Source organism: Mobula birostris, chromosome 22 (genome assembly GCF_030028105.1).
Source record: "Mobula birostris isolate sMobBir1 chromosome 22, sMobBir1.hap1, whole genome shotgun sequence".
In the NCBI taxonomy this organism is placed as follows: domain Eukaryota; kingdom Metazoa; phylum Chordata; class Chondrichthyes; order Myliobatiformes; family Myliobatidae; genus Mobula; species Mobula birostris.
Window position 1 is genome coordinate 14,826,169 of NC_092391.1, and position 27,954 is coordinate 14,854,122.

The 27,954-nt window shown below is 43.4% G+C and overlaps 2 protein-coding genes across 6 annotated transcripts in view; one reads left to right on the forward strand and one right to left on the reverse strand.

The window, feature by feature from the left end:
- Positions 1-978, reverse strand: part of LOC140186088 (tetratricopeptide repeat protein 16-like) — a 38,725-nt gene extending 37,747 nt beyond the window's left edge. For all 5 annotated transcript variants that reach the window (XM_072239956.1, XM_072239957.1, XM_072239955.1 and 2 more), the window contains exon 1: positions 914-978. The gene's annotated coding sequence lies outside the window, so the exon portion shown is untranslated. The remainder of the gene's footprint in view (positions 1-913) is intronic.
- On the forward strand, positions 63-27,930 carry LOC140186412 (carboxypeptidase M-like). Its single transcript, XM_072240669.1, has 7 exons — positions 63-149; positions 2,770-2,986; positions 3,611-3,708; positions 9,968-10,140; positions 15,170-15,354; positions 25,434-25,589; positions 27,881-27,930. The coding sequence occupies exons 1-7, from the start codon at positions 63-65 to the stop codon at positions 27,928-27,930; spliced, it is 966 nt and encodes a 321-aa protein (XP_072096770.1).
- The last annotated feature ends 24 nt before the right edge of the window (positions 27,931-27,954 follow it).

Consider the following 27,954-nt stretch of genomic DNA (forward strand, 5'->3'; position numbering starts at 1 on the left):
CCTCGGTTGTGTTGCTTGTTAATACAAATCACACATCTCATTGCGTGTTTCAATGTACGGGCATGATATTTCGGCGCCGGAAGCGTGGCGACCACTTGCGGGCTGCCGCAGCACACACCCGGACTGTGCTGGTCGTCGACGCAAACAACGTATGTTGCAGTGTGTTGTGCATGTGACATATCAAGCTGATAGTTAAATCTTTAATCGTTAGTGCGAGAGTCTCACGTGAAGGTACATTGGTACAAGGGGGCAGTTATTTAAAACTGGGGTGCACAGTAATTTCAGAGCGTGGAGAAGCTCTGAACTTCTCTGTTCCAAAGGGTTGTCAAGGGCGTCACTGGAAGTATTTAAAATAGAGGTAGATACATTTTGGAAGATTGGCGAATCCAAGGTTATGAGGCGCTGACATGGAAGGGGAGTCGAGACCCGGGACTGATCAGCCATTCACAAACAAGAGAAAATCTGCAGATGCTGGAACCCCGAGCGACACACACAAGATGCCGGAGAAACTCAGCAGAGGCCAGGCAGTATCTACGGAAAAAAAAGTCCTGCCGAAGGGTTTCGGCCCGAAACGTCGCCTGTACTTTTTTCCACAGATGCTGCCTGGCCTGCTGAGTTCCTCCAGCATTTTGTGTGTGTTGTACCGATCAGCCATACTGATCCTGAATGACGGGGCCAGGTAGCCTGCGTCCGCTTCTGTTTAAATCTTGCGGATTGAACGCACAGGTTTAACATTTCATCCATAAAGGCCGCGCACTCCACTACACAGCGGTTACAGGAGAGTGCAGATTCTGGGATCTCCTACAGTGTCGGCCCTGGTTTTTGTTTTGCGCTCTGCTGTTAAGAGCGGCGCTTGAAACTTCACGGTGACAGCGCTCTGCACGGAACCGCCTCAAATTTATCTCGGCCTTACCATTTACATGTTCCAATTGACGCGACAAGCTGATCACCCGCCCGTGTCCACTCGCTGAAACATTGTATCTGTTTACAGCGTCCTGTTGCTACTAGTAACCAGCATTCGGGGAGGCCGACGGAAACCCGGGCGGGAATAAATGTTCCAACCACCAGAAGGGCGGCAAACAATAAGTCACCGTGGCGAAACTGACCAATTTACTCCGGCCCTCCAGTTTATCCAGCTCCCTCCACACACACTGACACGAGGATTTCCAACAACCTTAAAGTTTGCTCGCTGCATCTTAATAAGTTGTTATTAAGATTATGGTTTCTTCCCTATTGTAGTTCCTGATTCATTTTTAAAATGCAACAGTTACGACAAGCAACCAACAGTTAAATGGATTCCTATGATTTTAGCTAATAATTCATTAAAAGTAACACAATATTAGAATAATATATTGGAGCTTTTAGCGCAGTGTTTCATCTATTGTGTTGAATACGTGTTGTTTTACGTGGGAAGAAATTTATTTGCCAAATAAATGAACTCAACGAGTGATCACAGTTGCTCCATTGGTAACTAGAAATGCTAAATACGATTGGTCGTTTTAACCAAGAAATCCTAATTTTCGCGTTTCGGATTGCTTAATACCGCTGTCAATCATTGTTATTTTCCCGCTCCCCCTCCCCGTGTAGCAACTACATAGCTGCGATTGGTTGTCCCGACTGTCCAATAAGGTGGCAGACCCAGTACGGTATCATAGTGAAATTGGGCGATCACCGTACCGAGTCGGGGTCTGGGGTTGTGGTGCTGCTGGTTATTGGGGGAGGTGGTGTCAGTGGAAATGGGGCAGCCCAGTATAGGCTTGTCTTGGATCTCTCGGTCTTTGGATCTCTCTTCGGATCAAGAAATGGCTTAACCTATGAATCGCATCTTACTTGGGGAGAAAAAGATCATCGAGTATTAAACCATCTTAAATACACCTCCTTCACCTCACTTTCACCTGGATCCATCTGTCACCCTCTCTTACAGCTCCCAACTCACTTTTTATATACTGACTGTTTTTATATATACTTTTTTAAAACTCCGCTTTCTTTCCAATACTTTGAAGCGGCTGCTATTTTCCTCTATGGATGCCGGCGAGTTCCCCAGCACTTTGTGGTTGCTTTAGAGTTTTCCCAGTTCTGACGATCTGACACGTTAACTGTGTACGCCCTTCCTCAGACCCTGCTTGAGCTTTTATTTCAGAAGTCAGTTGTTCTCGGCATATCCGCCCCCACCTCGCCAATGGTAATTTGTGGCGTTATAGGCCAAGCCCTACTAGTTCAAAGATTTCACTAACTTTAATATTCCCATTATTTTCGTTCTCTCTATTCATTATTTGCGTCGGGCCAGACGGCCCCCAAACTTGCCTTCTTTTCGCGTAGAACCTCTCCCTCAGTGACATTGAGATATTCCTCTTTAATGACATTGTGGTCGTGGACAATGGATCATTGTAGCTTTGGATCCTTGCTACGCCGCCGCACACGAGCTTCGAAACGCCGGGCCTGCCTGACGGGCAATGTCATGTTTACTGTAAATATCAGAGCGCCTGGAATAGTTTTACCGAAAGATCCATTGCGGGACATTTGTGACCGGCTAGTCTCTAACCAATACCTTTAGAGGGGAGAAAAATGAGAGTCATACGATGTCAACGCAAATCCAACTACTTGGCCGAAGATGATTAGAATAATGTGACATTTCACATGTAAAGTCCATTTAAATGCGATGACATTGAATTATAGACAGGTGAATTATGGATATTTGAAGTATTGTAGGAAGCTACAAGGAAATAGAAAAAAAATGGAATTAAAACGCGCCCTCTCTTTCTGTTACAGGCGGTACTCGCTCCTGGCTGTGTACTTATGACTCCGAGACCGGGAGCATTCTGGATGTGTGCAGTCTGTTGTCTTTCATTTATACTTCACCATTATTCTTACGCTAGTTTGGACTTCAGATACCATCACACGTCTTTGCTAGAGAAGTTTCTTCACGACGTGCATATAAATTTCTCAAGAATTACTCATCTTTACAGCATTGGAAAAACTGCGCAAGGTGAAGCCTTCATTATACCTAGAGAGATGTATTATGTTTGGGTTTGAGTGGGTAATGCTGAAGGCTGTACACCTGAAAAACGTACGACTTGGGTAATTGATAAGTCGAAACGGGGTTTCAGGATATTATCTCGGGCTGCGCGGTAGCGTGGCGGTCGGCACGACGCTTTACAGCTGAGGCGGTGCGGGTTCAATTCCCGCCGCTGCCTGTTAGGAATTGGTACGTTCTCCCCCGGGTGCTCGAGTTTCCAAAGACCTCCCGGTTGCTAGGCTAATTGGTCATTACATATTGTTCCGTGATTAGTCTGGCGTTAAATCGGGAGTTAATGGGCGACACGGCTCGAAGGGCCGGTGGGGCCTACTCCAAGCTTACCTCAATAAAATAAAAAAAATTTACACTGTTAAGGTGGTGATGTATCATACAACTAGACATTCATGTTATATGACAAAATATTATTTCATACAGGGACAGGGACAACGCAGCAACCAACCTATTCTTATTTTCATATTATATTTTAAATCGTACTTTGTTTTTGGAGTTCAGTGTTAATTAACGTCCTCCTGCTAGATGAGTAGTGTGGAATCACGTTTTTTTAATTTGTCTGTATAAATTCTTGTCCATCAGGACGGGAACTGTTGGTTATTGCAATCGGAGGACACCCGAACCAACATCGAGTTGGCATTCCTGAATTTAAATACATCGGAAATATCCATGGAAACGAGGTAGACTAATTTGTAATGAATGAGAAAGTGTTTCTGCTAACTATGGTAGATGAATTGACTCTGAGTTTCTTCTACTAATTTGAAGCTTTTTTTTAATGACTTTTGGTCACATCTGTGCCTTTTAAAGAAAAAAAAATTGGTCTGCAGTGAAGTTTAAATGTTTTTTTGGAGAACAAGGAAGTCTATTTGGAGGGATTTTGATTTCCACGTAGACTTCAAAGCTATCAGGGCGGTAGGATAGTGTAGTGGTTAGCACAACGCTTTACAGTACCAGTAATCCGGTTCAATGGAAGGAGTTTGTACATTCTCTCTGTGACTGTGTGGATTTTCTCCTGGTGTTCCGGTTTCCTCCCACAGTCCAAAGACCTATGGGTTGGTGGGTTAGTTGGTCATTGTAAATTTTCCCGAATTAGGCTAGAGTTAGTTCGGGGGATTGCTGGGTGGTGTTGCTCAAAGGGCCGGAAGGTTCTATTTGGGCTCTGTCTCAATCAATGAATGAATCTCAATAAATAGATAGATAATACACCTGATTATTAATAGATGAGTACATTAACAGCACTTTAAATATATTGCTGTAGAATCAAGGGATGTTTATGGCACAAAATGCACCATTCAGTCTGTTGATATTATTGGCTCCAAACATGAAAAATTGAATCAGTCGCCATTCCCCCATTCTTTCCCGTCCAGCTTATAAACAATTCCTTCTCAAACGTGTTCCTAATTCCACACTGAAAGTGGTCATTGATTCTGTTACCATCGCCCTTACAGATGGTGAGATCCTGTTCCTAATTAAATATTTCTCAGCTTAAAATGTTTCTTGTTACATCTCTTGCTATGTTCTTCTTGTATGTTAAATCTATATTCTTCGACCTTTGTTACTGTACTGGCTTCTATTTTTTTTTTCCCATCTGATCTGTTCATGATTTTTGTTCCAAATCTCTTGTCAACCTTCTTTGTGATGAAACTTCTCCAGCTTATCTTGGCAACTGAATATCTCAACCCTGCAGGTTAGATCCATCACCCCTACTGAGGCATGGGCCACGAACAGCAGCTCTATGGAGTTGTCTTTACTGGGCTAGTCATTCAAATTGTCCGCAGGTGTAGCCCAGCTTCAAAGATCCTTCCTCACCCAGGGATGAGGTCTCTGAAGCTTCGGTTGGCATTTCTGAGGCACTGCTTCTTATGGGATGGGGGTGCTAGCCCCATGCCCCACCCTCCTCCTTTTGCAGCTGGGTTTGGGACCGTCCACGATGGAGTCTCAACCCTGTAAGCATACCCATTAAATTTCCCCCTACCTTCGTTAAGGCTCTCAAATACATGATAAAGTTCGGTGACCAGAAATGTCCACAATAGCAGAAAGGAAAAGATCTTCTGTCCAGAAGGAGACTCTTTCTGAGTTTTATCTTCCTAATGCTGGAATTCCTGAGGATCAGTTCTTCACTGTCTTTACCCACTAATTGTTTAAAAAATGAGTTCAACAATTGGGCAATGTTCTCCACTCCACCTTCTTCCTCTTTTCCCCAGTACTTCACTTTAAACATGCCCAGGACACACACACTAGGGCGATTAATGTTATTCCACATTCTTCGTTTTTGAATTAAAATATTGAAATACTAACAAAGTATTTTGATACGGTGAAGACCGATTGAATCAGGGGTTTCCAACCTTTTTTATACCATGGACCCCTATTATTAACCGAGGGGTCCATGGACTCCAGATTGGGAACCCTTGAATTCAATGGAACTTTGATTCATAGAAAACTTTCTTATAAGTGATATTCATCACTGTAGTTGTTAATCTCATTGTGTCACCATCAGCCTAAAACCCAATTCTCATATCTGCTTCTTGCTTTCATACTTTGGCCTGTAGCATTGTCAAGGATTCCTCTCATCCATTCTGCTATCTTTTTGACCTCCTACCATCAAACAGGAGGCACTGTAGCATTAGGATAAGGACTGTTAAGATTTGAAACAGCTTCTACCCCAGGCCGTTAGACTACTGATCTCCCTGCACCGCCCAGGTGACATCACTCATGAAGTGCCAGTGGCATAACTGCTAAATGTCAGTCTTCTGGAACATATTTTATTATTTATTTGTGGAAATATTATTCTCTGTGTTGTGTGTGAGTTGTGGGCACGTGGCCAGGTGGTTAAGGCATTGGACTAGCGACCTGAAGGTCGTGAGTTTGAGCTCCAGCCGAAGGAACGTGTTGTGTCCTTGAGCAAGGCACTTAATCACACATTGCTCTGTGACGACACTGGTGCCAAGCTGTATGGGTCCTAATGCCCTTCCCTTGGACAACATTGGTGTCGTGGAGAGGGGAGACTTGCAGCATGGGCAACTGCTGGTCTTCCATACAACCTTGCTCAGGCCTGCACCCTGGAGAGTGAAGACTTTCCAGGTGCAGATCCATGGTCTACCAAGACTAATGAATGCCTTTACTTTACTTTGTGTGTGAGTTATATGTACTGAGTTGTGCACCTTGGTCTGGAGAAACGTTGTTTCATTTGGCTGCATACGTGTATACAGTTGAATGCCCCGATGAAGGGTCTCAGCCCAAAATGTTCGCTATCTAATTTTTACCCATTCTGCCAGTTTTCCTAAAGGACTGAAAATTACAATATTGTTCCTCTGATGCAGAATCTGTAACAAGAAGGAGCAAATTTTCTTTGATGCCATTAGTTAATAAAAATCTATGAGTCTAACTCTTTAATTTGTTTTAACCCAATGACATTTAGACACTGCTGCTAAGAGATAGTGATCATTGAATGTGTCAGAACTAAATAACATGCCAGTTGTTTCAGAGGGAAGTCACATGAAAGCCAGGCCAGATTTCCCTCCCAGAAAGTTGTATTGAACTAGATGGGCAATCCTTATCCAGTAGAATACTGTTGTACAGCTGCCAAAGCCGGACTCAAATGCATGCATCATGAGCAGGGGTCTGGGCAGTAAATCAACCACCATACCCTCTCAGGAAAAACCTTATAGAGAAGAGAGTTCTGGCTTCCAATGGTCTGCATGGGGAAAACACAGCATCTTTTCACTCTCTGAATGTTAAGATCAGATCCCCTGGATCTTCCTCTGTTTTGCTTTATCCTTTAAATCCTTTATCGTTTAATCTCAAACTTGTACACTTTACACCAAAAAGGAAGTCCTGATACAGGATTTCGACTGTTTACTCTTTTTTTTTTAGATTATGAGAACACTCAGTCCTCTTTTATTGTCATTTAGAAATGCATACATGCATTATGAAATGATACAATGTTTTTCCAGAGTGATATTATAGAAAACAGGACAAACCAAAGACTAACACTGACAGATCCACATAATTATAACATATAGTTACAGCATTGCAAAGCAATACCATAATTTGATGAAGAACAGGCCAAGGGCACGGTAAAAAAAGTCTCAAAAGTCCCCAAGTCGATCGACTCCTGAGTCCCCGATAGCAGGCGGCAAAAGGGAGAAACTCCCTGCCATAAACCTCCAGGCACCGTAAACTTGCCGATGCCTTGGAAGCAGCCGACCACAGCTGACACTGAGTCCATCTGTCCGAAAACTTCGAGCCTCCAACCAGCCCTTCCGATACAGCCTCCCGAGCGCCATCCTCTGCCGAGCGCCTTCGACCTCGCCCCGGCCACTGAAACAAGCAAAGCCGTGGATTTCGGGGCCTTCAGCTCCGGAGATTCCGGTTACCACACAGTGAGAGTGGCAGCGAAGCGGGCATTTCAGAAGTTTTCCAGATGTTCCTCCGTACTCTCATGTCCGTCTCTATCAAATCAGAATTGTGCACGGTCCCCTACTTGACAGATAACAGATATCCATCACCGGAGAGGCCGCGCGCGCTGCCCTCGCGCTGCCATCTTCTCCTCCTCACTCCTCCTTTCCATAGATGATGCCTGACTTACTGAGTTCCTCCAGCATTTTGTGTGTGTTGCTCTGGATTCCCAGCATTTGCAGTATCTCTTGTGTTTGGGAAAGCCAGGGCTTGCTCATGGATGATTCCTTTTCAATGCATATGTTAAACACACACATTCACGTGCGCATCTATGTATGTGCTCTTAAGTTGCAAGGTGAGTTTTGTTACTGGTGTTTTCAAAGGAAAAGCAAAAGGGGTGGCTGGTCAGTCACCCCTTCAGCCTTCTCCCTGGTTATACTGTTGTGTCTAATATTGATGTAACATGTCGCCGCTCTACTGTGAGAACAACTTTACCATTAATCAGTAATCGCTTTCATGAAAACATTGTCTGCATTGAAACTGGCACTGGAACTCAGGGGAAATGTTGCCTTTTACACTCAGTAGCTACTTTATTAAATACCTCCTGGACCTAGCGATGGCCACTGAATCTATATTCTTAGTCTTCTGCTGCTGTAGCCCGTGCACTTCAAGGTTCGATGTGCTGTTCATTCAGAGATGCTCTTCTGCACACCACTGTTGTAATCTGTGGTTATTTGACTGTTGCCTTCCTGTCAGCTTGTCAGGTTGTCCTAGCTGGGGAAACAAGTGAGGATAAACTCCCATTACCTATTAAATGCTCCCAATGGTGTATGTCACAAATAGCTACTGACAACTAAGTCCAGCTCCTGGCCTTTATGTGTGGCTTAGCTACTAAACCTGGCAGAACTGTTTCTGCTAGCAGGAGAAGGGGCAAAGGTGGGTGACTGGCACCTTAAAACCAGTTGTTTTGGGCAGATGGGCTTGTCTGCTGTGGTTGCGCAGAGGAACATCTGGAGAAACTTCTGAAATGCCTGCTTCGCTGCCGCTGCTACTGTGCAATCAAGAGTCTCCGGAGAAGAAGGCCCCAAATCCTCGGCTTTGCGTATCACCTGTTGCCGGGGCCGGGGTCGAATTGATCGGCGGAAATGGTGCTCTGTGTCGAATAGGTGGTCGGAGGCTTGAAGTTTTTCAGACGGACTTGGAGTCGGACTGAGGTCGGATGCTTCCGGGATGCTGCATCGGCAAGTTGGTGGCGCTGGAGGTTCACCGTCTACATGAAATGATGGGTCTTTCGAGAGACTCTGAGACTTTTACTGTGCCATGGTCTGTTCTTATTGAATTACTGTATTGCTTTGCACTGTTGTAACTATATGTTATAATTATGTGGTTTTTGTTAGCTTTTAAGTCGGTTTGTCATATGTTTTTGTGATATCATTCTGGAAAAACATTTTTATCATTTCTTAATGCATACATTACTAAATGACAATAAAAGGGGACTGCATGTCCTCATGATCATAATAATAGTAATCTAGGAGAAGGAAAACTCTGATCTCAAGTCTCTGCTGCCTTGAGGCTCTACCCACTCATGGGGAAGGCTTCGGGAGTAAACCCCAAGGAAAAGTACAGAGCTGGACTTCTAACGTTGAGTTCAACACTGACTGGCAACTCCTACGGTGCCACTGGTACCAAGCTGTATCGGTCTCTGCCATTCCTTCGGAGTCATCAGCTGTGTGAGGAGGGGAGCTTGCTGCATGAGCAACAGCTTGCTCTCCATATTGTACTGCCCAGGCCTGTGTGCTGGCTTCTGTCTCAAATAGACAGCTATTGGGCAACCATGGGCAACCCCAACTGGTTCAGCCTCTCAGCATGAACCAATCTGGCCATTCTCCTCTGATCTCTCTCATTAACAAGGCATTTTTGCCAACAGAACTGATGCCATCTGGGTGTTTTTTCTTTGTTTCTTGCACAATTCTTTGTAAACTCTAGAGGCTGGTGTGCATGAAAATTCCAGGAGATCAGCAGTTTCTAAGATACTCAAACCACCCCGTCTGGCACCAAAAATCATTCCATAGTATAACTCACTTAGATCACATTTCTTCCCCATTCTGATGTTTGGTCTGAACAACAACTGAACCTCTTGACCATGTCTGCATGCTTTTATTTATTGAGTCACTGCTACATGATTATCTGATTAGATATTTGCATTAATGAGCGGGTGTACTGTTGTACTTAATTAAGTGGCCACTGAGTGTAGGTGCTCCTAAATTGTATGACGATCTTCGCCTTTGGTATTTTTAGAGGAAAAGCAAATCGAATTTATGGTCAGTTACTCCTTGAACCTTACCCCAGGTTATTCTTTCATATCTAATATTGATGTAACGTATTGCAGGTTTATTGTGAGAAGAACTTATGGTTAGAGGTGTAACGGGTGGGGGGCTAACTCAATAATCACTTTAATGAAAACGTTGTCTGCATTGAAACTGACAGTGGAACTCAGGGGAAATATTGTTTTTCTCATGTTTAATGTTCTGATTTGTGTAGCCTGTTGGCAGGGAGATTCTGCTCCATTTGATTGATTACCTGGTTACAAGTTATGGACACGACCCAAACATCACCGACCTGATCAACAGTATGAGGATCCACATTCTTCCCTCAATGAACCCAGATGGGTTTGAAATTTCGCATGTTGGCAAGTGCTCAGGCACACATGGACGGTAATGTTTTCTTAAATATTCCAGCATCTTGATTCTTATAATTTATTTAATAGTATTTTTTTCTTTGTCTATTTTTTATGTTTAAACTCCAATAATCAACAAGGTCAACGATGTTTTCCTGCTTGATTTTTGATTTGTTCTGTTTCATGAATTTTTGACTCAGTGAGATTTTAATTAAACAGTTTTGCTGCACAAATATTCTGTGTCTTCTTCAGTATTAGCTGCTGCAGGTTTGTTGGTATCGCCCATGATTGTTGGTAACCTGTCCATCTTTTTCAGAGAAAGTTTAGCAACCATTGGCATATGACTAAGTGGATGTGCTCAAAGGTCAAAGTTCAAATACTCTGCAGATGCTGGGGTCATAACTTCAACTCTGCTTCACATTCCCATTTGGATATGTCCATACATGGCCTCCTCTACTGCCATGATGAGGCTAAACTCAGGTTGGAAGAGCAACACCTCATATACCGTCTAGGTAGTCTCCAGCCCCTTGGTATGAACATAAAATTCTCCAACTTCCGGTAATTCCCTCCCCCTCCCTTCCCCTATCCCTATTTCACTCTGCCCCCTCCTCCAGCTGCCTATCACCTCCCTCATGGTTCCTCCTCCTTCTACTACCCATTGTGTTTTCCCCTATTCCTTCTTCACCTTTCCGGCCTATCACCTCCCTGCTTCCCCTCCCCCAACCCTTTCTCTTTCCCCTTTCTGGTTTTTCACCTGGAACCTACCAGCCTTCTCCTTCCCACCCTCCCCCCACCTTCTTTATAGGGCCTCTGCCCCTTCCCTCTTCAGTCCTGACGAAGGGTTCCGGCCCGAAATGTCGACTGATCATTTCCACGGATGCTGCCCAACCTGCTGAGTTCCTCCAGCGTGTTCAAAGTACATATACTGTATATGTCACCATATACAACCCTGAGATTCATTGACTTGCAATAAATCCATAGAATAATAACCATAACAGAATCTGAAAGACCGCCCCAACTTGGGTGTTCAACCAGTATGCAAAAGATAACAAACTGTGCAGGTACAAAAAGAAAGAAATAATAATAAATCAGTAAACAATAAATATCAAGAACATGAGATGAGTCCTTGAAAGTGTGTCCATAGGTTGTGGGAATACTTCAGTGATGTGGCAAGTAACGTTGAGGTTCCTTTGATCCGAGAACCCGATGGTTGAGGGGTAATAACTGTTCCTGACCCTGGTGGTGTGAGTTCTGAGGTTCCTGTACCACCTTCCTGCTGGCAGCAGTGGGAAGAGAGCATGTTCTGGGTGGTGGGAATCCCTGATGATGGATGCTGCTTTCCTACGGCAACGTTTCATGCAGATGTGCTCAGTGGTTGGGAGGGCTTTATCCATGATGGACTGGGCTGCATCCATTACTTTTTGTAGGATTTTGCATTCAAGGGCAGTGGTGTTTCCGTACCAGGTCATGATGCAGCCAGTCAATATATTCTCCATCACACAACTATAGAAGTTTGTCAAAGTTTGAAGTTTTAGATGTCATGCTGAGCTTAAAGTTTTAGATGGATGTGTCTTTGACTAAATAGTTAAATGGGTTGGAGAAAGGTTAAGGTTTGACGGAGGCCATGCAGGGATGGTTTCATTGATTGATTCCAGATATCTAGTGCGGGGAAAAAAATTAGGACACAGAACAGTCCAACATGGGACAGAAGCTTTGACCCACGGTATTTGTGCCAATCATGATGTCAATTAAACAGCACACTCGCCTGCAAATGGTCCAGGCCCCTCAATTCCCTGCCTGTTTATGTGCCCCTTAAAAGTCAATGATCTTGAAGAATTACGGGTGATTTTATTGAAAACATAAATGAGGGTGAAGGTAAATACTGAGGGAATTGTGGGGAGTCGAGAACAATGGGCCATAATGTTGGGATAAGAGGATACCCATCTATTTCAGAGATGAGGAGAATTTTTTCTTTCAGAAGGATTGTAAATCCTTGGATTTACCTACTCCAGACAGCTGCAGTGATTGAATCACTAAGTCTAGATAAGGCTGAAATAGATGGAAAACTCTGGGCTTTAGTGGAACGGGGGGTTGTGAGAAACAAGCAGAAAGACCAGGATCAGATCAGCCATGGCCGAACTGAATGGTGGAGGAATCTCAAGGGGCTGCTTCTCTCTTTCTGTTCTGTGTGACAGAGAGCTGCAGGCAAGAATACAGAGTACCACATTTAGGATTGCAGTGAGGACATTTAGCTCTTATTCTGTTGGTTTGTGCGTCTGGGGAACCGGGTACACTTTTCTCCCACGCTACCAGGATCTATTGAATTTTATGATTAATCTGCTTGTGTCTGATTCGGAGGTAAACATAAATCATGAGAGTTGGTTTGTCTTTGACCCTTAAGTCCTCTAAGAACCATGCATCATCAACTGGATGAATGTTTTACAAATTCAGTCCTCCTGGAACAGAGAACATAGGAGATTACAGCACAGCACAGGCTTTTCAGCCCATGATGATATGCTGGACGTCTAACCTACCCTAAAATCAATCTAACCCTTTCCTCCTCCATAAACCTCCATTTTCTATAATCAATGTGCCCAACTAAGAGCTTTCTAAATGCCCCTAATGTACTTGCCTCTACCAGCCCACCCCCAGGGCATTCCACACACCCACCACTCTCTGTGTAAAGAACCTCTCTCTGACATCCCCCCCCCATACTTTCCTCATATCACCTTAAAATTATAGCAACACACACAAAATGCTGGAGGAACTCAGCAGGCCAGGCAGCATCACAGCATCCCTGGAAAAGAGTACAGTCGACGTTTCAGGCCGAGACCCTTCGGCAGGACTGGAGGAAAAAAAAAAGATGAGTAGATTTAAAAGGTGGGGGAGAGGAGGGAGAAACACAAGATGATAGGTGAAACTGGGAGAGGGAGGGATGAAGTAAAGAGCTGGGAAGCTGATTGGTGAAAGAGATACAGGGCTGGAAAAGGGGGAATCTGATAAGTGGGGACAGAAGGCCATGGAAGAAAGGAAAGGGGAGAGAAGCACCAGAGGGAGGTGATGAGCAGGAAAGGAGATAACGTGAGAGAAGAAAAGTGGAGTGGGTGGGGGCGGGGAGGGGACCATTACCAGAAGTTCCAGAAATTATGCTTACTGGTATGAGCCAGTTCTGCCCTGGGAGAAAGGTCTCTGCCTGTCCACTCTATCTATGCCTCTTATCATATTGTATACCTCTATCAGGTCACCTCTCATTCTCTTTCACTCCAAAGGGAAAAAGCAGCCTTAGCTCACTCAACCTATCTTCATAAGACATGCCCTCTAGTTCAGGTTGCATCTTTGTAAATCTCTGCACCCTCTCTAAAGCTTCCACATCCTTGCTATAAAGAGGCAACAGAACTGAACACGATATTCCAAGTGTGGTCTCACCAGAGTTTTATACAGCTGCAACATTACCTCACTGCTCTTCACCTCACTTCCCTGACTAATGAAGGCCAACACACCATAGACCTCTTCACAACCCTATCAATTTGCACAGCAATTTTGAGGAACCTATAGACTTGGAACCCACGATCCCTCTGTTCTTTCACACTGCCAATAATCCTAATGCACTGATTAGCTGCACAACGTCCTGATATGCTGCTGTATTGAATGTTTCACCCTTATAATGATGACCTAAGGTTGGTGTTTTACTATTTGAAGGAAGTCTACATAGTTCAGTGAGCAACTTCTGTTACCTTCAACAAGCTGTGAGTTACTAATGTGCTTCTTCACTCTGTAGCATGTTAAATTAGTTATAGAGTCATAGAAAAGTATAGCACAGAAACAGGCCCTTTGGCCCATCTAGTCCATGCCAAAACTATTTAACTATTAAACTGTCTGCCTCCCCATCAACCTGCACCGGAACCATAGCCCACCACCCCTCCCTTCCCATGTATCTATCCAAACTTCCCTTAAACATTGAAATCGAGTTTGCATGCACCTCTTGTACTGGCAGTTTTTGCCACACTCTCACAACCCTCTGAGTAACGAAGTTTCCTCTCATGTTCCCCTTAAACTTTTCATCTTCCCTCTCAATCTTCTATGTCCTCAGGAATAAAATCCTAACCTATTCAGTCTTTCCTTGTAATTCAGGTCCTCCAGACCCGGCAACATCCTTATATGTATTCCCTGTGCTATTTCAACCTGATTTACATCTTTCCCATAAGTAGGAGACCAAAACTGCACACAATACTCCAAATTAGGCATCACCAATGTCATTGGTCACGAGATAAAAGATGGAGTTCCATTATTAGTCCCGTTACTATGAGGAGATAAAATAATGTAATGAGCTTGGATTCATTATTCTACTTAGTTTAATTCTGGAAGAAAATTGAACTTTACAATTCAATAGAATAACCAGGTCTGAATGTAAAATTAATTTTATGTTGCATATTCTTTCACTATCTTCCCCCCCCCCCCCCCCCCATGCAACTACACAAAATTATCTGTAAATATAAGAGGATACACTCTGTGGCCCCTTTATTAGGTACCTCCTGGAACCCGTCCACTTTTGACGTGTTGTGCGTTCAGAGATGCTGTTCTGCACACCACTGTTGTAACGTGTGATTATTTGAGTTACTGTCACCTTCCTGTCAGCTCAAACCAGTCAGGCCATTCTCCTCTGACCTCTATCATGAACAAGGCATTTTTGCCCACAGTCTGCCACTCATTGGATGTTGTTGTTTCTTGTACCATTCTCTGTGAAGTCTAGAGACAGTTGTGCGTGAAAATCCCAGGAGATCAGCAGTACCTGAGACATTCAAACCATCCCATCTAGCACCAACAATTATTCCATGGTCAAAGTCACTTAGATCACATTTCTTCTCCATTCTGATGTTCACTCTGAACAGCAACTGAACCTCTTGACCATGTCTGCATGCTTTTATGCATTGAGTTGCTGCCACATTATTATCTGATTAGATACTTGCATTAACGACAGGTGTACCTAATAAAGCGGCTACTGAGTGTATGTCGACCAGTGTGGAAAAGAAATGCAAAAGTATCCCCTTCTTTTGTTTATTTTTCAGATACAACAGCAATAACATGGACTTAAACAGAAATTTTCCTGACATTTTTGGAAAAAGTACTTCACCCCTTGAGCCAGAAACAGAGGCAGTGACACGATGGATACACAGTGAGCCATTTGTGTTGTCAGCCAGTTTACATGGAGGAGCTATAGTGACAGCTTACCCCTATGATAATAACAATCAAGGTACGGTTTACAGATTTAGTATTTGAGTTGGTTTAAGGTGCGTCTAATGCACAGAATGCGATTTAACTCAGACACATGACTTGATTTTGACTGACTTGTAAAAATTAATAAGGTTCCTACTATTGCAAAAGTTAACTCACTTGTTCTTTGTGTTGAGTGTGTTTGTACTCAATGAACTCTGTTTTTAACCATTAATGAAACGTGGGCTTCACTGGTATTGGTTACTCTGGAGAAGGCGCTGAGGTGGTGAGCTAGCTTCTTGAGACCATTGCAATCCATTTCTTGAACGTGCTTTTGTGCTTCTCTTAGGTGGGGAGTTCCGAGGTTATGATCAAGCAGCGATGAACAGTGATATACAGTATTTCTGCATGTAGTATGTTAATGGTGTTCCCACCATTCCAGGTGAAGGGAGGGGTGCCATTTAGGAGTCCCATAGTCCCCTTTTTTAAGAAATTCAGCTTCAGAACCCTTGGATCATTGCTCAGATTCAGAATCTGGTTTATTCTCACTGACATACAGTGTGTTGTAAAATAGCTGTTCTGTGGCAGCTGTACAGTAAAATACATAAATTACTAAACATTACAATAAGAAATACTTAAGAAGCAATAACTAGTGCAAAAAGAGAGCAGAATAATGAAATGGTGTTCGTGGGTTCATGGAGCATCCGGAAATTTGATGGCAAAGGAGAAGGAGTTGTTTCTAAAACTTCGAGTCTGTGTCTTTAGGCTCCTGTTTCCCCCACCCCCCCCCATGCCCCCCTCCCTGAGGTAATAAGAGGAGGACATGTACTGGATGGGGAGGGTCCTTAAGGATGGATGCTGCCAACACGAGGCATTGCCTTGTGAAGATGTCCTTGATGGTGGGAAGGCTAGCACCCATGATGGAGATGGCTGAGTTTAAAACCCTCTGCAGCATTTTCCAGTCCTGTGCATTAGCGCCTCCGTCACAGGCAGGGATATATCCAGTCAAAATGTTCTCTATAGAACATCTGTAGCAACTTGCTAGAGTCTTTGGTGACGTACCAACTCTCCTCAAACTCCTAGTGAAATATAGCCACTGGCATGCCTTCTTTGTAATTGCATTAATATATTGGGCCCAGGATAGATCTTCAGAGATGTTGACGCCCAGGAACTTGAAGCGGCTCACCCTTTCCACTGCTGACCCCTCCTTGAGGACTGGAGTGTGATCCCTCGACTTCCTGTTCCTGAAGTCCACAATCAGTTCCTCGGTCTTACTGACATTGAGTGCAAGGAGGCAGCTGCAACTCCACTCTACCAGCTGACCTATCACACTCCTGTACGCCTCCACCCCACCATCATACTGCAATTCCTTTTCAAGATGGAACAGATTACTGATGTAGTTTTGCACAAGTTTATTTGACTAAGTTAACTGTGGGTTAGCTTGAAACAGTTACACTTTCAAGATGTCAGACGTGGAATCTCCTTCTGTTAGTACCAATTGATAAAGCCAGCCGTTTAAAATCTTGCTTAGAGGACATGGTTTCAGATGCCACCAAACTGAATTATCAGGGGAGTGAAGCAAACTTCCATATAACAGTGCCTACTTTTAGTGACATTTTACAGGGTGCAAAGCAGCAGAACTGCCACAGTGCAAGGGCTTTTCCACTTTAAAAACTCTCCTGCACAGGTTTCTTTATGCCTGTTACTGTTGGATACGATGGACAATCAGTCAGTCAATCATAAGGTGCAATAGCCAAAGCAATATAAATTTGACCACACAAATGGTTAAAGCTGAATGGGTTAATTTCCCCTTCGGATGTAGGCAGGAGGTTACTGTGTGCATAGCAAACAGTAGGCTCCATGTAATGATCTCCAAATTATTGCCCTGCCACGAGAAAAGTTTAAGCCTATTGTGTGGCATTGTATATCGTGAATGAAATGATTACAATGGGATTCAAATGACTTGCCCCATTGCCGCATGAAAGGCCAAGTCTAGAAGCTCATTTAAAGAACCTGAATGATAAAGCAAACAAGACAACTTTTGCACCTGAGGCGAGTTAGCTGTGAGCAGTGACAAGTTGTGGGATTCTATAAGAAGCACTTTTAATAACCTGAGGCGCCCTATGGGTAAGAGTACAGATCCAAACACCAACCCACTGCCCAAACTCCCATGGCAGAGATGAATACTTTAACATGGGCATTTGAAAAAGGAGCCTGTCAGTTTGTCTGATGTTGAAGCCATGCATATCTTGGCAGTGAAAAGCGTGCAGACGGTGATGAATCACCACGGGATACCCAGCGGAGGAAGCCAGAGATAACAACCTTCTGTATACGGAAGGAAAAGCTGACAGTGTCAAGAGACGATTGTAAGATTATGTGGATGTGCTGATCAGGAGCCTGAATGAAAGGCTTGATCGTGTGTCAATTCGGAACAGTTCGGGTAATTTTGAATTCCTGTTGAGAGTCTGTCTCACGTCTAACTAAGCCTGGACCCCAGTGACACACACAGCAGAATGTCCAAAATGAACATCATTTTCATTTGCTGCTGACGTGCCAGTGATCACAATGTAGCCGGACTGCTTGAAGTTTTGCCTGACTCGGAGCTGACAGTCCTTCTGAAGATGCCATAGTGGCTGGCAAAGCGTGTTGAGAAAAATATATCCTCATGTTAACAAGCCAGCAAGAGACGAGAAAAGCAAGTGCCGGAGCCATTGTGAAAGTAACAGTGACACTTCACAAAGGAACCTGATTTCTCAAATTCTAAAAGCTAGAAAAAAGAAGATTTGTCCAGCCGTAAACATTTGCTGATTTGTGCATGACTTTTGCTCTGAGGGTGCCAATAAGTATCCAATTTTGTTTTCAGTGGCAACTCTAAACTGGTGGAACGACATCGCTCAGAATGAGAGCTTCCTGCCCGTAGTACCTGTGTTGCCTCTTTGATCATAGTGTCTATTAGAATTACAGTAAATTCTAATTCTTTGTCCTTTATTGTTCCTTCACCAATTCTCCTGGAATTCCTTAGTCTAACATGGTCTAACTTGAGCTACTTCCCTTCAACCATTTGGTTCTTGAGCCTAATCACTACAGTTTAGCAACACAACCACTTTGGTCGCTTTGTACTAAATGGAACATTGTTTTGCCCAGTTGTATGCTTTCTTGTAAAAATTGTCAAAAATTTAATTTTTTCTTGTGAAGGCTGCTTATATACCACATGCCTATTGTGTTTTAATATTTGAGTAATATTGTCAATATATTGTTTGATTAAGCATTCTTTGTTTGGTTAAATAAATCATTAACATTATACGTAATTGTATGTAAATGACATCTGTCATCACACCACCACGTCATATGTATATGTCTATCACTTTGATAGACAAAGTGATATGTCTATCACTTAGCTTAAAGTAAAAATTAAACTAAGACAAGTTCTCCTGGGCTACCATCTCTTTGCTTTCAATTAGTTTTATGTATTGGAGTCACAAAACTAACAGCGATGATGAGAAGGTTTTAAATGAACCTGAGACGACTGCCTACCTGTTGAACTGCAGTGAGACGTTCGAGTTTAAAAAAAGCACAGCGCGTTTTTTATCTTCAGAGGAGTACATTTTCATCACTAAAGAAAAGATGATTGAGTTTAAAAAAGGCAGAAATGGCTGGCTACATCAGAAAAATAGATGCATTCAATTGCACAATGGATAACTGGCTCATATATACTGAGCAAATTGAGCAGTATTTTGAAGCAAATTAAATAGCCAATGAGAAGTATATGCTAATTTTGCTGAGTACATTGGGTATAAAGGCATACTGCTTGCTTAGAAGCTCGACTGCTCCAACCAAACCAGTTGAAATGAGCTTTGCTGATATCATGAAAGAACTGTGGGAACATTTAGAACTGAAACTATTGTCGATTGCAGAATGCCTTAGGTTTCATAGGTAGAACCACAAGGAAAGGGAGTCCATTTCAGCATATGTGGCTGAATTGAAGAAGTTGTTTGAGCATTGTCAGTTCAGAGGTGAGCTTAATAATGCACTGACAGATGGTTTAGTTTGTGGAATCTTACAAGAAAACATTCAAAATGACTCCTAACTGAAGCACAATTTACATTTAAAAGAGCAGTTGAAATACCTGTATCAATGGAAACAGCAGACAGAGATGCAATTGAGTTGCTGTCAGGAATGAAAGTGAGTGTGAGCAAAATTGCTGTGCCTAAGCAGCAACTGGCCTTGCCAAGCAAATTATGTTACTGTTGTGGCAGGGGCTCACATGCTCCAGACCAATGCGGGTTTAAAGGCAACACTTGCAGTAAATGCAACAAAGTAGGACACATAGAAAGAGCATGTCAGGGAGATAAAAATAAATGGACTGTAAAGGGAAGAGATAAAGATAAGAAGTCAAGTTGCTGTTTCAAAAGGAGTGCTAATCTGCATGCTGCTGATTAAAAAATCTGATTATGATGAGGGTGATGCAGGATGAGCTAGCCTTGAGAATTACAATGTGAAAACTAACATGACACAAGAAATAAGGCTTACACCAGTAGTGAATGACAAATTAATTAAAATGGTCCACAAAGATCTGGAAGCTACTAACAATACATGGAGAATTCCATCTAAAATCCAATGTCGAGCAACTGTACACCTGCCGAAATAAAGGAGGACAGGGACTTGGAAATGTCAAAGCCACAGTCCTGGAACAGATGTGAAACATTCATGAGTCTGTCAGTAAGATGGCCCCTAAGGGTGACCTGCTAGGAGAATACCTCAGACAGCAGGCAGGGGACATGGAAGTGGAAGTGGGTGAAGCAGAGCCAGAGGACCAGAGGCCATGGCAGGACAAGCCACTGCATGGGATGCACCATCGCCAGATATCAGAGGTGGCTGACATAAGTAATGGCTGGAAATGGCAGGGCTGAGGGACAGCACAAGAGGCACTGCTCATGGCTGCACAAGAACAGGCGCTGAGCACAAGAGCAGTAGAAGCAGGGGACTACCACACCAGACAAGACCCGAGATGCAGACTGTGCAAGGAATCCTCTGAAACCATCCAGCACATAGTATCAGGGAGGAATTAGCATACACTGAACGGCACAACCAAGTTACAGGAACCGTGTACAGGAACATCTACGCTGAGTTTGGACTGGACGCTCCCAAATACAAGTGGGAAACACCCAAGAAGGTGGCGGAGAATGTCAGAGCTAAGATCCTGTGGGACTTCTGAATGCAGACTGATATGCAGGTACTGGCCAACCAACTGGACATAGTAATATTGGACAGGGTACAGAAGAAAGCAATAGTAATAGATGTGGCAATCCCGAATGACAGCAACATCAGGAAGAAGGAATATGAGAAGCTGGAGAAATACCAGGGTTTGAAAGAGCAGATAGAAAGGATGCGGAAGGTTAAAGCCAGAGTAATCCCAGTGGCAAGAGAAGCACTTGGAGCTGTGACTCCTGGACTTGGAGAATGGCTTCAACAAATCCTGGGAAGAACACCTGAGATCTCCGTCCAGGAGAGTGCGCTACTAGGAACTGCAGGGATATTGTGCCAAACGCTCAAGCTCCCCGGCCTCTGGTAGAGGACCTGAGATTGAGGGAAAATACACAGACACACCACTCATAAAGAGTGAGAAAAAATATACATATATTGAGATGTATTCTATGTTGAGTTCAAGTTTACAGCTGAGCAGGGAGGAGTGTTGTGTATTTAATATTTCGGTACTATTTGAGTAATATTGTAAATATATTGTTTGATTAAGCATTCTTTGTTTAATTTGTTACAGGTTAATTGTAATAGTACTTGAATGGCATTTAACATTATGCCAGCATGTCCTTTGCCTTGCTTGAAGTGAAAACTAAGCTAGGACAAGTTCTCCTGGGCTCCTGTCTTTTTGCTTTCAATTAGTTTTATGTTTTAGAGTTAAAAAGCAACAATGCTCATAATGCTGCAGGTAATCCACAAGTTTCAAAACCTGGACCTATGTACCTAACTGTGAATCTGGATTCTTGACTTCCTCATCATGAAATGACAATCAGAGTGGATCAGAAATTTACATCTCTTCTTCACTGACAATAAACACAGGCACACCTCAAGCCCACTGCTCTACTCTCTTTACACCCATGGCTGTGTGGCTAGGCAGAGCTCAAAGGCCACCTATAAATTCACCAATGACACAGTCTTTTATGGTGATGAGGAGGCGTACAGGAGTGAGATAGATCAGCTAGCTGAGTGGTGTCGCATCAACCACCTGGCACTTAATGTCAGTAAGACCAAGGAATTGATTGTGGACTTCAGGAAGGGGAAGTTGAGGGAACACACACACACACACACACACACACACACACACACACACACACACACACACACACACACACCAGTCCTAATTGAGGAGTCATCCATGAAAAGAGTGAACAGCTTTAAGTTCCTGGGCATCAACGTCTCAGAGGATCTATCCGAGGCCCAACATGTTGATGCAATCACGAAGAAAGCACACCAGTGGCTATACTTCATTAGGAGTTTGAGGAGATTTGGTATGTCACCAAAGAATCTAACAAATTTCTACAGATATACCACAGAGAGCATTCTGACAGGTTGTGTGAAGAGACTCCAATACACGGGATATTTTAAAAGCAAGGTGGCACATCCACGTCTTCACACGAGAAGTCAAAGCCAACATAAAAGCCCAGGAGAGGGCATATAATAGAGCAAAAATTAGTGGAAAGTTTGAGAATTGGGAAGATTTTAAAAACCAACAGAAGGCAGCTAAAAAAGTCATCAAGAAGGTACAGATGGAATATGAAAGTAAGCTAGCCAGTGATGTTAAAGAGGATACCAAAAGTTTCTTCAGATACATTAAGTGTAAAAGAGAGGCGAGGGTGGATATCGGACCACTGGAAAAAAGATGCTGGAGAGGTAGTAAAGGGGGACAAGGAAATGACGGATGAACTGAACAAGTATTTTGCATCAGTCTTCAGTGTGGAAGACACTAGCAGTATGGAGGAAGTTTCAGATGTCAGGGGTAATGAAGTGTGTGAAGCTACCATTGCTAGAGAGAAGGTCCTTGGGAAACTGAAAAAACTGAAGGTAGATAGGTCACCTGGACCAGATGGTGTACACCCCAGGGTCTGAAAGAGGTGGCTGAAAAGATTATGGAGGCATTAGTAATGATCTTTCAAAAATCACTAGATTCTGGAACGGTCCTGGAAAACTGGAAAATTGTAAATATCACTCCACTCTTCAAGAAGAGGAAGAGGCAGAAGGAAACTATAGGACAGTTGGTCTGACCTCAGTGGTTGGGAAGATGTTGGGGTCAATTGTTAAAGATACCGTTTCAGGGTACTTGGAGGCACATGATAAAATAGGCTGTAGTCAGCATGGTTTCCTCAAGGGAAAATCCCGCCTGACAAATCTGTTGGAATTCTTTGAAGAGGACTGGAATATAAAAGCAGGGATGTAATGTTGAGACTTTTTAAAGCACTGGTGAGGCCTCACTTCAGCAGTTTTGGGCCCCTTATCTTAGAAAGGATGTACTGAAACTGGAGATGGTTCAAAGGAGGTTCACGAAAATGATTCCAGGATTGAACGGTTTGTCATATGAAGAGCATTTGGTAGCTCTGGGCCTGTATTACCTAAAATTCAGAAGAATGTGGGGTGACCTCATTGAAACCTATTGAATGGTAAAAGGCCTTGATAGAGTTGATGTGCAGAGGATGTTTTCTGTGGTGGAGGAGTTGAAGACTATAGGACACAGCCTCAGAATAGAGGGGCGTCCTTTTAGAATGGAGATGAGGAGGAACTTCTTTAGCCAGAGAATGGTGAATCTGTGGAATTTGTTGGAACTGAGAGGAAAATTGAGTCAGCCATGATGAAATGGTGGGGCAGACTCGATGGGCCAAATGGCCTAATTCTGCTCCTGTGTCTTATGATCAGAAAAAGCTGCAGAGGTTTGTAGACGCAGCCAGCTCCATCATGGGCACTAGCCTCCCCAGCATCAAGGACGTCATTGAAAGGTGATGCTTCAAAAAGACAGCATCCATTATTAAGAATCCTCATTATCGAGAACATGCCCTCTTCTCGTTACTACCACCAGGGAGGAAGTACAGAAACCTGAGGGCATACACTCAAAGTTCAAAGTACATTTATTATCAAAGTATGTATACTTTATACAACCTTGAAATTCGAAAGAATCTGGCTGATTTGCACCTCAAACCAATTTACTTGCCTGAACTCCATGCCCTGATCTGTAACGTGAATCCCTCTGTCCCTGTCACAAGAGAGTCTGATCGGTAAACAGAGAAGCCACAGGGTCTGTGGTTTACGCATTTGTGGTAATAAACTTCATGCCTACCAGCTTGACATGTGTTGTGAAAGAGAGGAGAAAACAAAGGGAGGAGGCTGAGGCAAGTGGATAGAGGGCAAGGAAGGGAATGTAGGAGGTGGAGTTGAGGGAGCAGAAGGCTCAAAGAGGGTGTAGGCAGAAGTACGTGTGTATGTGAGAAGAATGTCTTTGCGTGGTGACAGTCTGTGCATCTCCATTGTCTTGGAATTCATTGCCATAGGGATAAAGACCTCAAGGCTGTTGTTGTAGCCATGTGCAAAGGACACTTCATGTTAAAAGAAATGTTGTACATGCATTTTCCACTCTTAGCTTTAGTAGACAAAGACCATCTCCAACCTTGAGGGACTGCCACTCATTCCTCAAATATCCCTCACATCCTTGAGAAGGAGCAGAGAGTTGTCTCTTTGTGTTTGAGAAGCATTCTGGAGTACACAATGCACACAGTCTGACTGAGCCAGTACTGCTGCAGGGGTTATTTATTTTGGATGAGACAATATACCTCGGCCGCCTCTTCTTCTTCGGAAGATCCAAGGAAGACGGTCAAGTCCGTTACATGTACTAATATTTATTCATTACTCATTATAATTATTTGTTCGCACACCTCCATGTCTGAGGCACACTGCTATGTGCAAATTTGCTGCTGCATTTACAATGGTGACCCAGTAATTATAGATAGGAATTATTTTAGTCTATCTGTAAATAAAGGCTCGTCATGAAATGTGAGCATTGAATGGAATGTTGATAAATTACTTCCTTATTGAGAAATGGAACCCGATTTGTCCTCCATCCGATGGTCAAGCATATTTATTGATTGGATGTTGTAACCTTTGGAGATTCACATGACGCTCTCATAATGTAGCAATTATCACGTTCCAGATGATAATTATGGCCAACACTGATAAAATGGGCTGAATGGTCTATTTCTGGTCCATACATTTTCTTTGATAAATACTATCTGGTGTAAATAAACTGACCGGCTGGTCCTACACTGGTGTGATTTTGTCAGTGTACCACCCACAAAATGCTGGAGGAACTCAGCAGGTCAGGCAGCATTTATGGAGAGGAATAAACAGTCTGGACCAGTCCCATTGAAAGGTCTTGACCCAAAACATTAGTTGTTTAGTGCCCCCTATAGATGCTGGCTGACTTGCAGAACTCCTGCAGCAGTGTGTATGTGTGTTGCTCGAGATTTCCAGCGTCTACAGAATCTCTTGTGTTTATTGTTTTATCAGTGAAGCCCTTTTGTTCAGCTGAGTCAAATTTGACTGCGCTGCAGTGTTATTTACTTTGGGTGAAAGTGCGTGTCTCTTGTTCTCTTGCCAAAATCCAATCTGCTTCTATTCTATTTAATTTTCTCTAGGACAAAAACTTCAAAATTCAAGATTATTGTCATTCTTCAGTACACGAGTGTAAAGGAGAACAAAATGATTGTTACTCCAGATACGATGCAGCATAAAAAAAACAGAATAAACATAAAGAACACAATTAAAGAAACACAATAAATATAACCATAAAAGCAATCCTAAAAAAACACAATGTAACTGTTACTGTTACATACATACACTGATTGTATGCACATAAAGTGATGCTAGGTGATGTGCATGTAGTGGTGGTGGGGATTGGTGGGGCAGGTTAATGGGTGGAGGTGTTAATGGCTTGGAGAAAGTAACTCTAGTTGTCCCGGCGAGGGTGCTGCATAACCTCTTCCCTGAAAGGAGTGGGACAAATAGTCATGTCCATAAGACCAGTAATTAATATGAAATACTTCTTTTCATTATTCTTCACAGGTAACAATAGCTACACTCGAAGTCCTGATGATGATGTGTTTAAATACTTGGCCAAAGTATATTCCTTCAACCACTATACGATGTATAAAGGAAATCTATGTAAGATGCATTTCATGGACGGAGTAACAAATGGAGCCAAGTGGTACAGCATCGCAGGCAAGTTATTCAAAGTTCAAAGTACATTTATTATCAAAGTATGTATATTATATATAACCTTGAAGTTCGTCTTCTTACAGGCACCCACAAAAACAACGAAACCCATTAGAACCCATTAAAAAGACCATCAAACACCCGATTTGAGAAAAAAAAGAACAAATTGTGCAAACAATTTCAAACAAATCAAACAAATAATCCTCAGAACTAAAGTTTATGAAAGTGAGCCCACTCTCACTTTGCACAGACACTATGTACAAACGTTTGTAATTTATGTAGAACACCTGATCATAGCCACCGTTGTGGAACACATCTGTTTATTACAAGTTCTTGAAGATTTTCAGTCATGACATTTTAAAATTTTACAGTTTTGTCAGTATGATGAATTAGCACATCTCTTGTATCATACTTCAGAATGATAGGGTTAAGGAATCGAGAGATTTAGAAAGCCAATATCAATCAATTCCCATGATTCTACCTACTGATTCCCACACTATCTTGACGATGCCTCTTCCCACCATGTCTCCTGTAAAAATGCTATTCCCTTTTCTCAGTTCCTTCATCTCCGCCTCATCTGTTCCCAGGATGAGGCTTTCTTTTCCAGGACATCAGAGATGTCCTCCTTTTTCAAAGAACGGGGATTCCCTTCCTCCACCTTCCTCACCAGCATCCCCTCCATTTCCTGGACATCCACACTTACTCCATCTTCCTACCGTCTTAACAGGGACAGAGTTCCTCCTGTCTTCACCTACCACCCCATGGGCCTCCACATCCAGCACATCATTCTCCACAACTCCCGCCATCTTCAATGGGTTCCCACCATCAAACACATCTTTACCTCCCTCCCCACCACCCCAGCTCTCCACTTTCCACAGGGACCTTTTGCTCTGTGATTCCCTTGTTGATTCGTCCGATCCCCGCTAATCACCCACCTGACAGCTATCCCTACAAGTGACAAAAGTACTACTCCTGCTCCCTTATATCCATTCAGGACCCCAAACAGTCCTTCCAGAGTGAGGCAACACCTCACCTGCAAATCTGTTGGGGTTGTCTATTGTATCTGGTGCTCCAGGCGCGGCCTCCTCCACACTGGTGAGGCCCAACATAAAATGGAGGACTGCTTTGTCGTGCACCTTCAGTCCATCCACCAAAATCAGAATTTCCCAGCGGCCAACTATTTTAATCTCTATCCCCATTCGCACTCAAGCTGTCTGTCCAAAGCCTCCTCTGTTGTCATGACGCCCCTCTCAGAGTGGAGGAGCAACAAATATTCTGCCTAGGTAGCCTCTAACTTGATGGCATGAATATCTAGTTCTCCTTCCTGTAATTTTTCCGCACCCCTTTCCTCTTCTTCTATTCCCCAATTTGCCTTTTCACCCCTCCACCTCGCCTGCCTAAAACTCCCCCTGATGTCCCTCCTCCTTCCTCCTTCTCTCTGTCCTATGGTCCTTCATCTTCAGCCCTTTACCTTTCCCACCCACCCACCTGACTTCACCTATCACCTTCTAGCAAGTCCTTCTTCCCCTCCCCCACTTTTTATTCTGGCATCTTCTCCTTTCCTTTCCAGTCCTGAAGAAGGGTCTCGGCCCAAAATGTGTCAGCTGTTTATTCCTTTCCATGAATGCTGCCTGACCTGCTGTGTTCCTCCAGCTTTTTGTGTGTGTTGCTCTGGATTTCCAGCATTTGCAGAAGCTCTTGTGTTTATTATTTGTGGTAACCATAATTTGTATTTGGAGAATAAAGCTGATCCTTTATGTTTGACCCTTGACCTTTGATCCTTGATCCTAAAATGACTGGATTCTCGTTGACCCTCATTGGGTCATTTGAGTTTTTTTCAGGAAGATGGTCTGCTCTGGCATTTATGAATTCCAAATTGAGTTTGCACTAAAACTGTCCAAACTGGCGAAGGGTCTCGGCCTGAAACGTCGACTGTACCTCTTCCTAGAGATGCTGCCTGGCCTGCTGCATTCACCAGCAACTTTGATGTGTGTTGCCTGTGCAACCTAAGGGTGTGCTGGGGGCAGCCCGCGAGTGTCACCACACATTCCGGCACCAACTTAGCGTGCCCACAATGCTTGGTAGGACAACAGCAACATATCAACAACAGTAAAAACAGGTCCCTTTCCCCACTCATACACTGACAGCCCTCCAAACCCACGACAAGACACCCCTGGGCCTCCTGCTTCCAGTGGACTCCCTAGACTCACAGACTGATTGTTTAGGCCATCAGGCCTCAACTTTTGGACAATTTAGGGAGCCAGTGCACAATGCCATCAAAACAATCCATTAAACAGGGAAGCGATTGCCGCCAACTGCAGTCTTTCACAAAAGAGCACGGCAGTAATGAGCGTGGACCACAAAGAGCTGG

Excerpts from the sequence above, each read along its gene's own strand:
- LOC140186412 (XM_072240669.1), top strand. The coding sequence starts at position 63 with ATGATATTTCGGCGCCGGAAGCGTGGCGACCACTTGCGGGCTGCCGCA. Across the intron at positions 10,141-15,169 it reads TGCTCAGGCACACATGGACG|ATACAACAGCAATAACATGG; the intron begins GTAATGTTTTCT and ends TTTATTTTTCAG. Across the intron at positions 15,355-25,433 it reads CTATGATAATAACAATCAAG|GTAACAATAGCTACACTCGA; the intron begins GTACGGTTTACA and ends TATTCTTCACAG.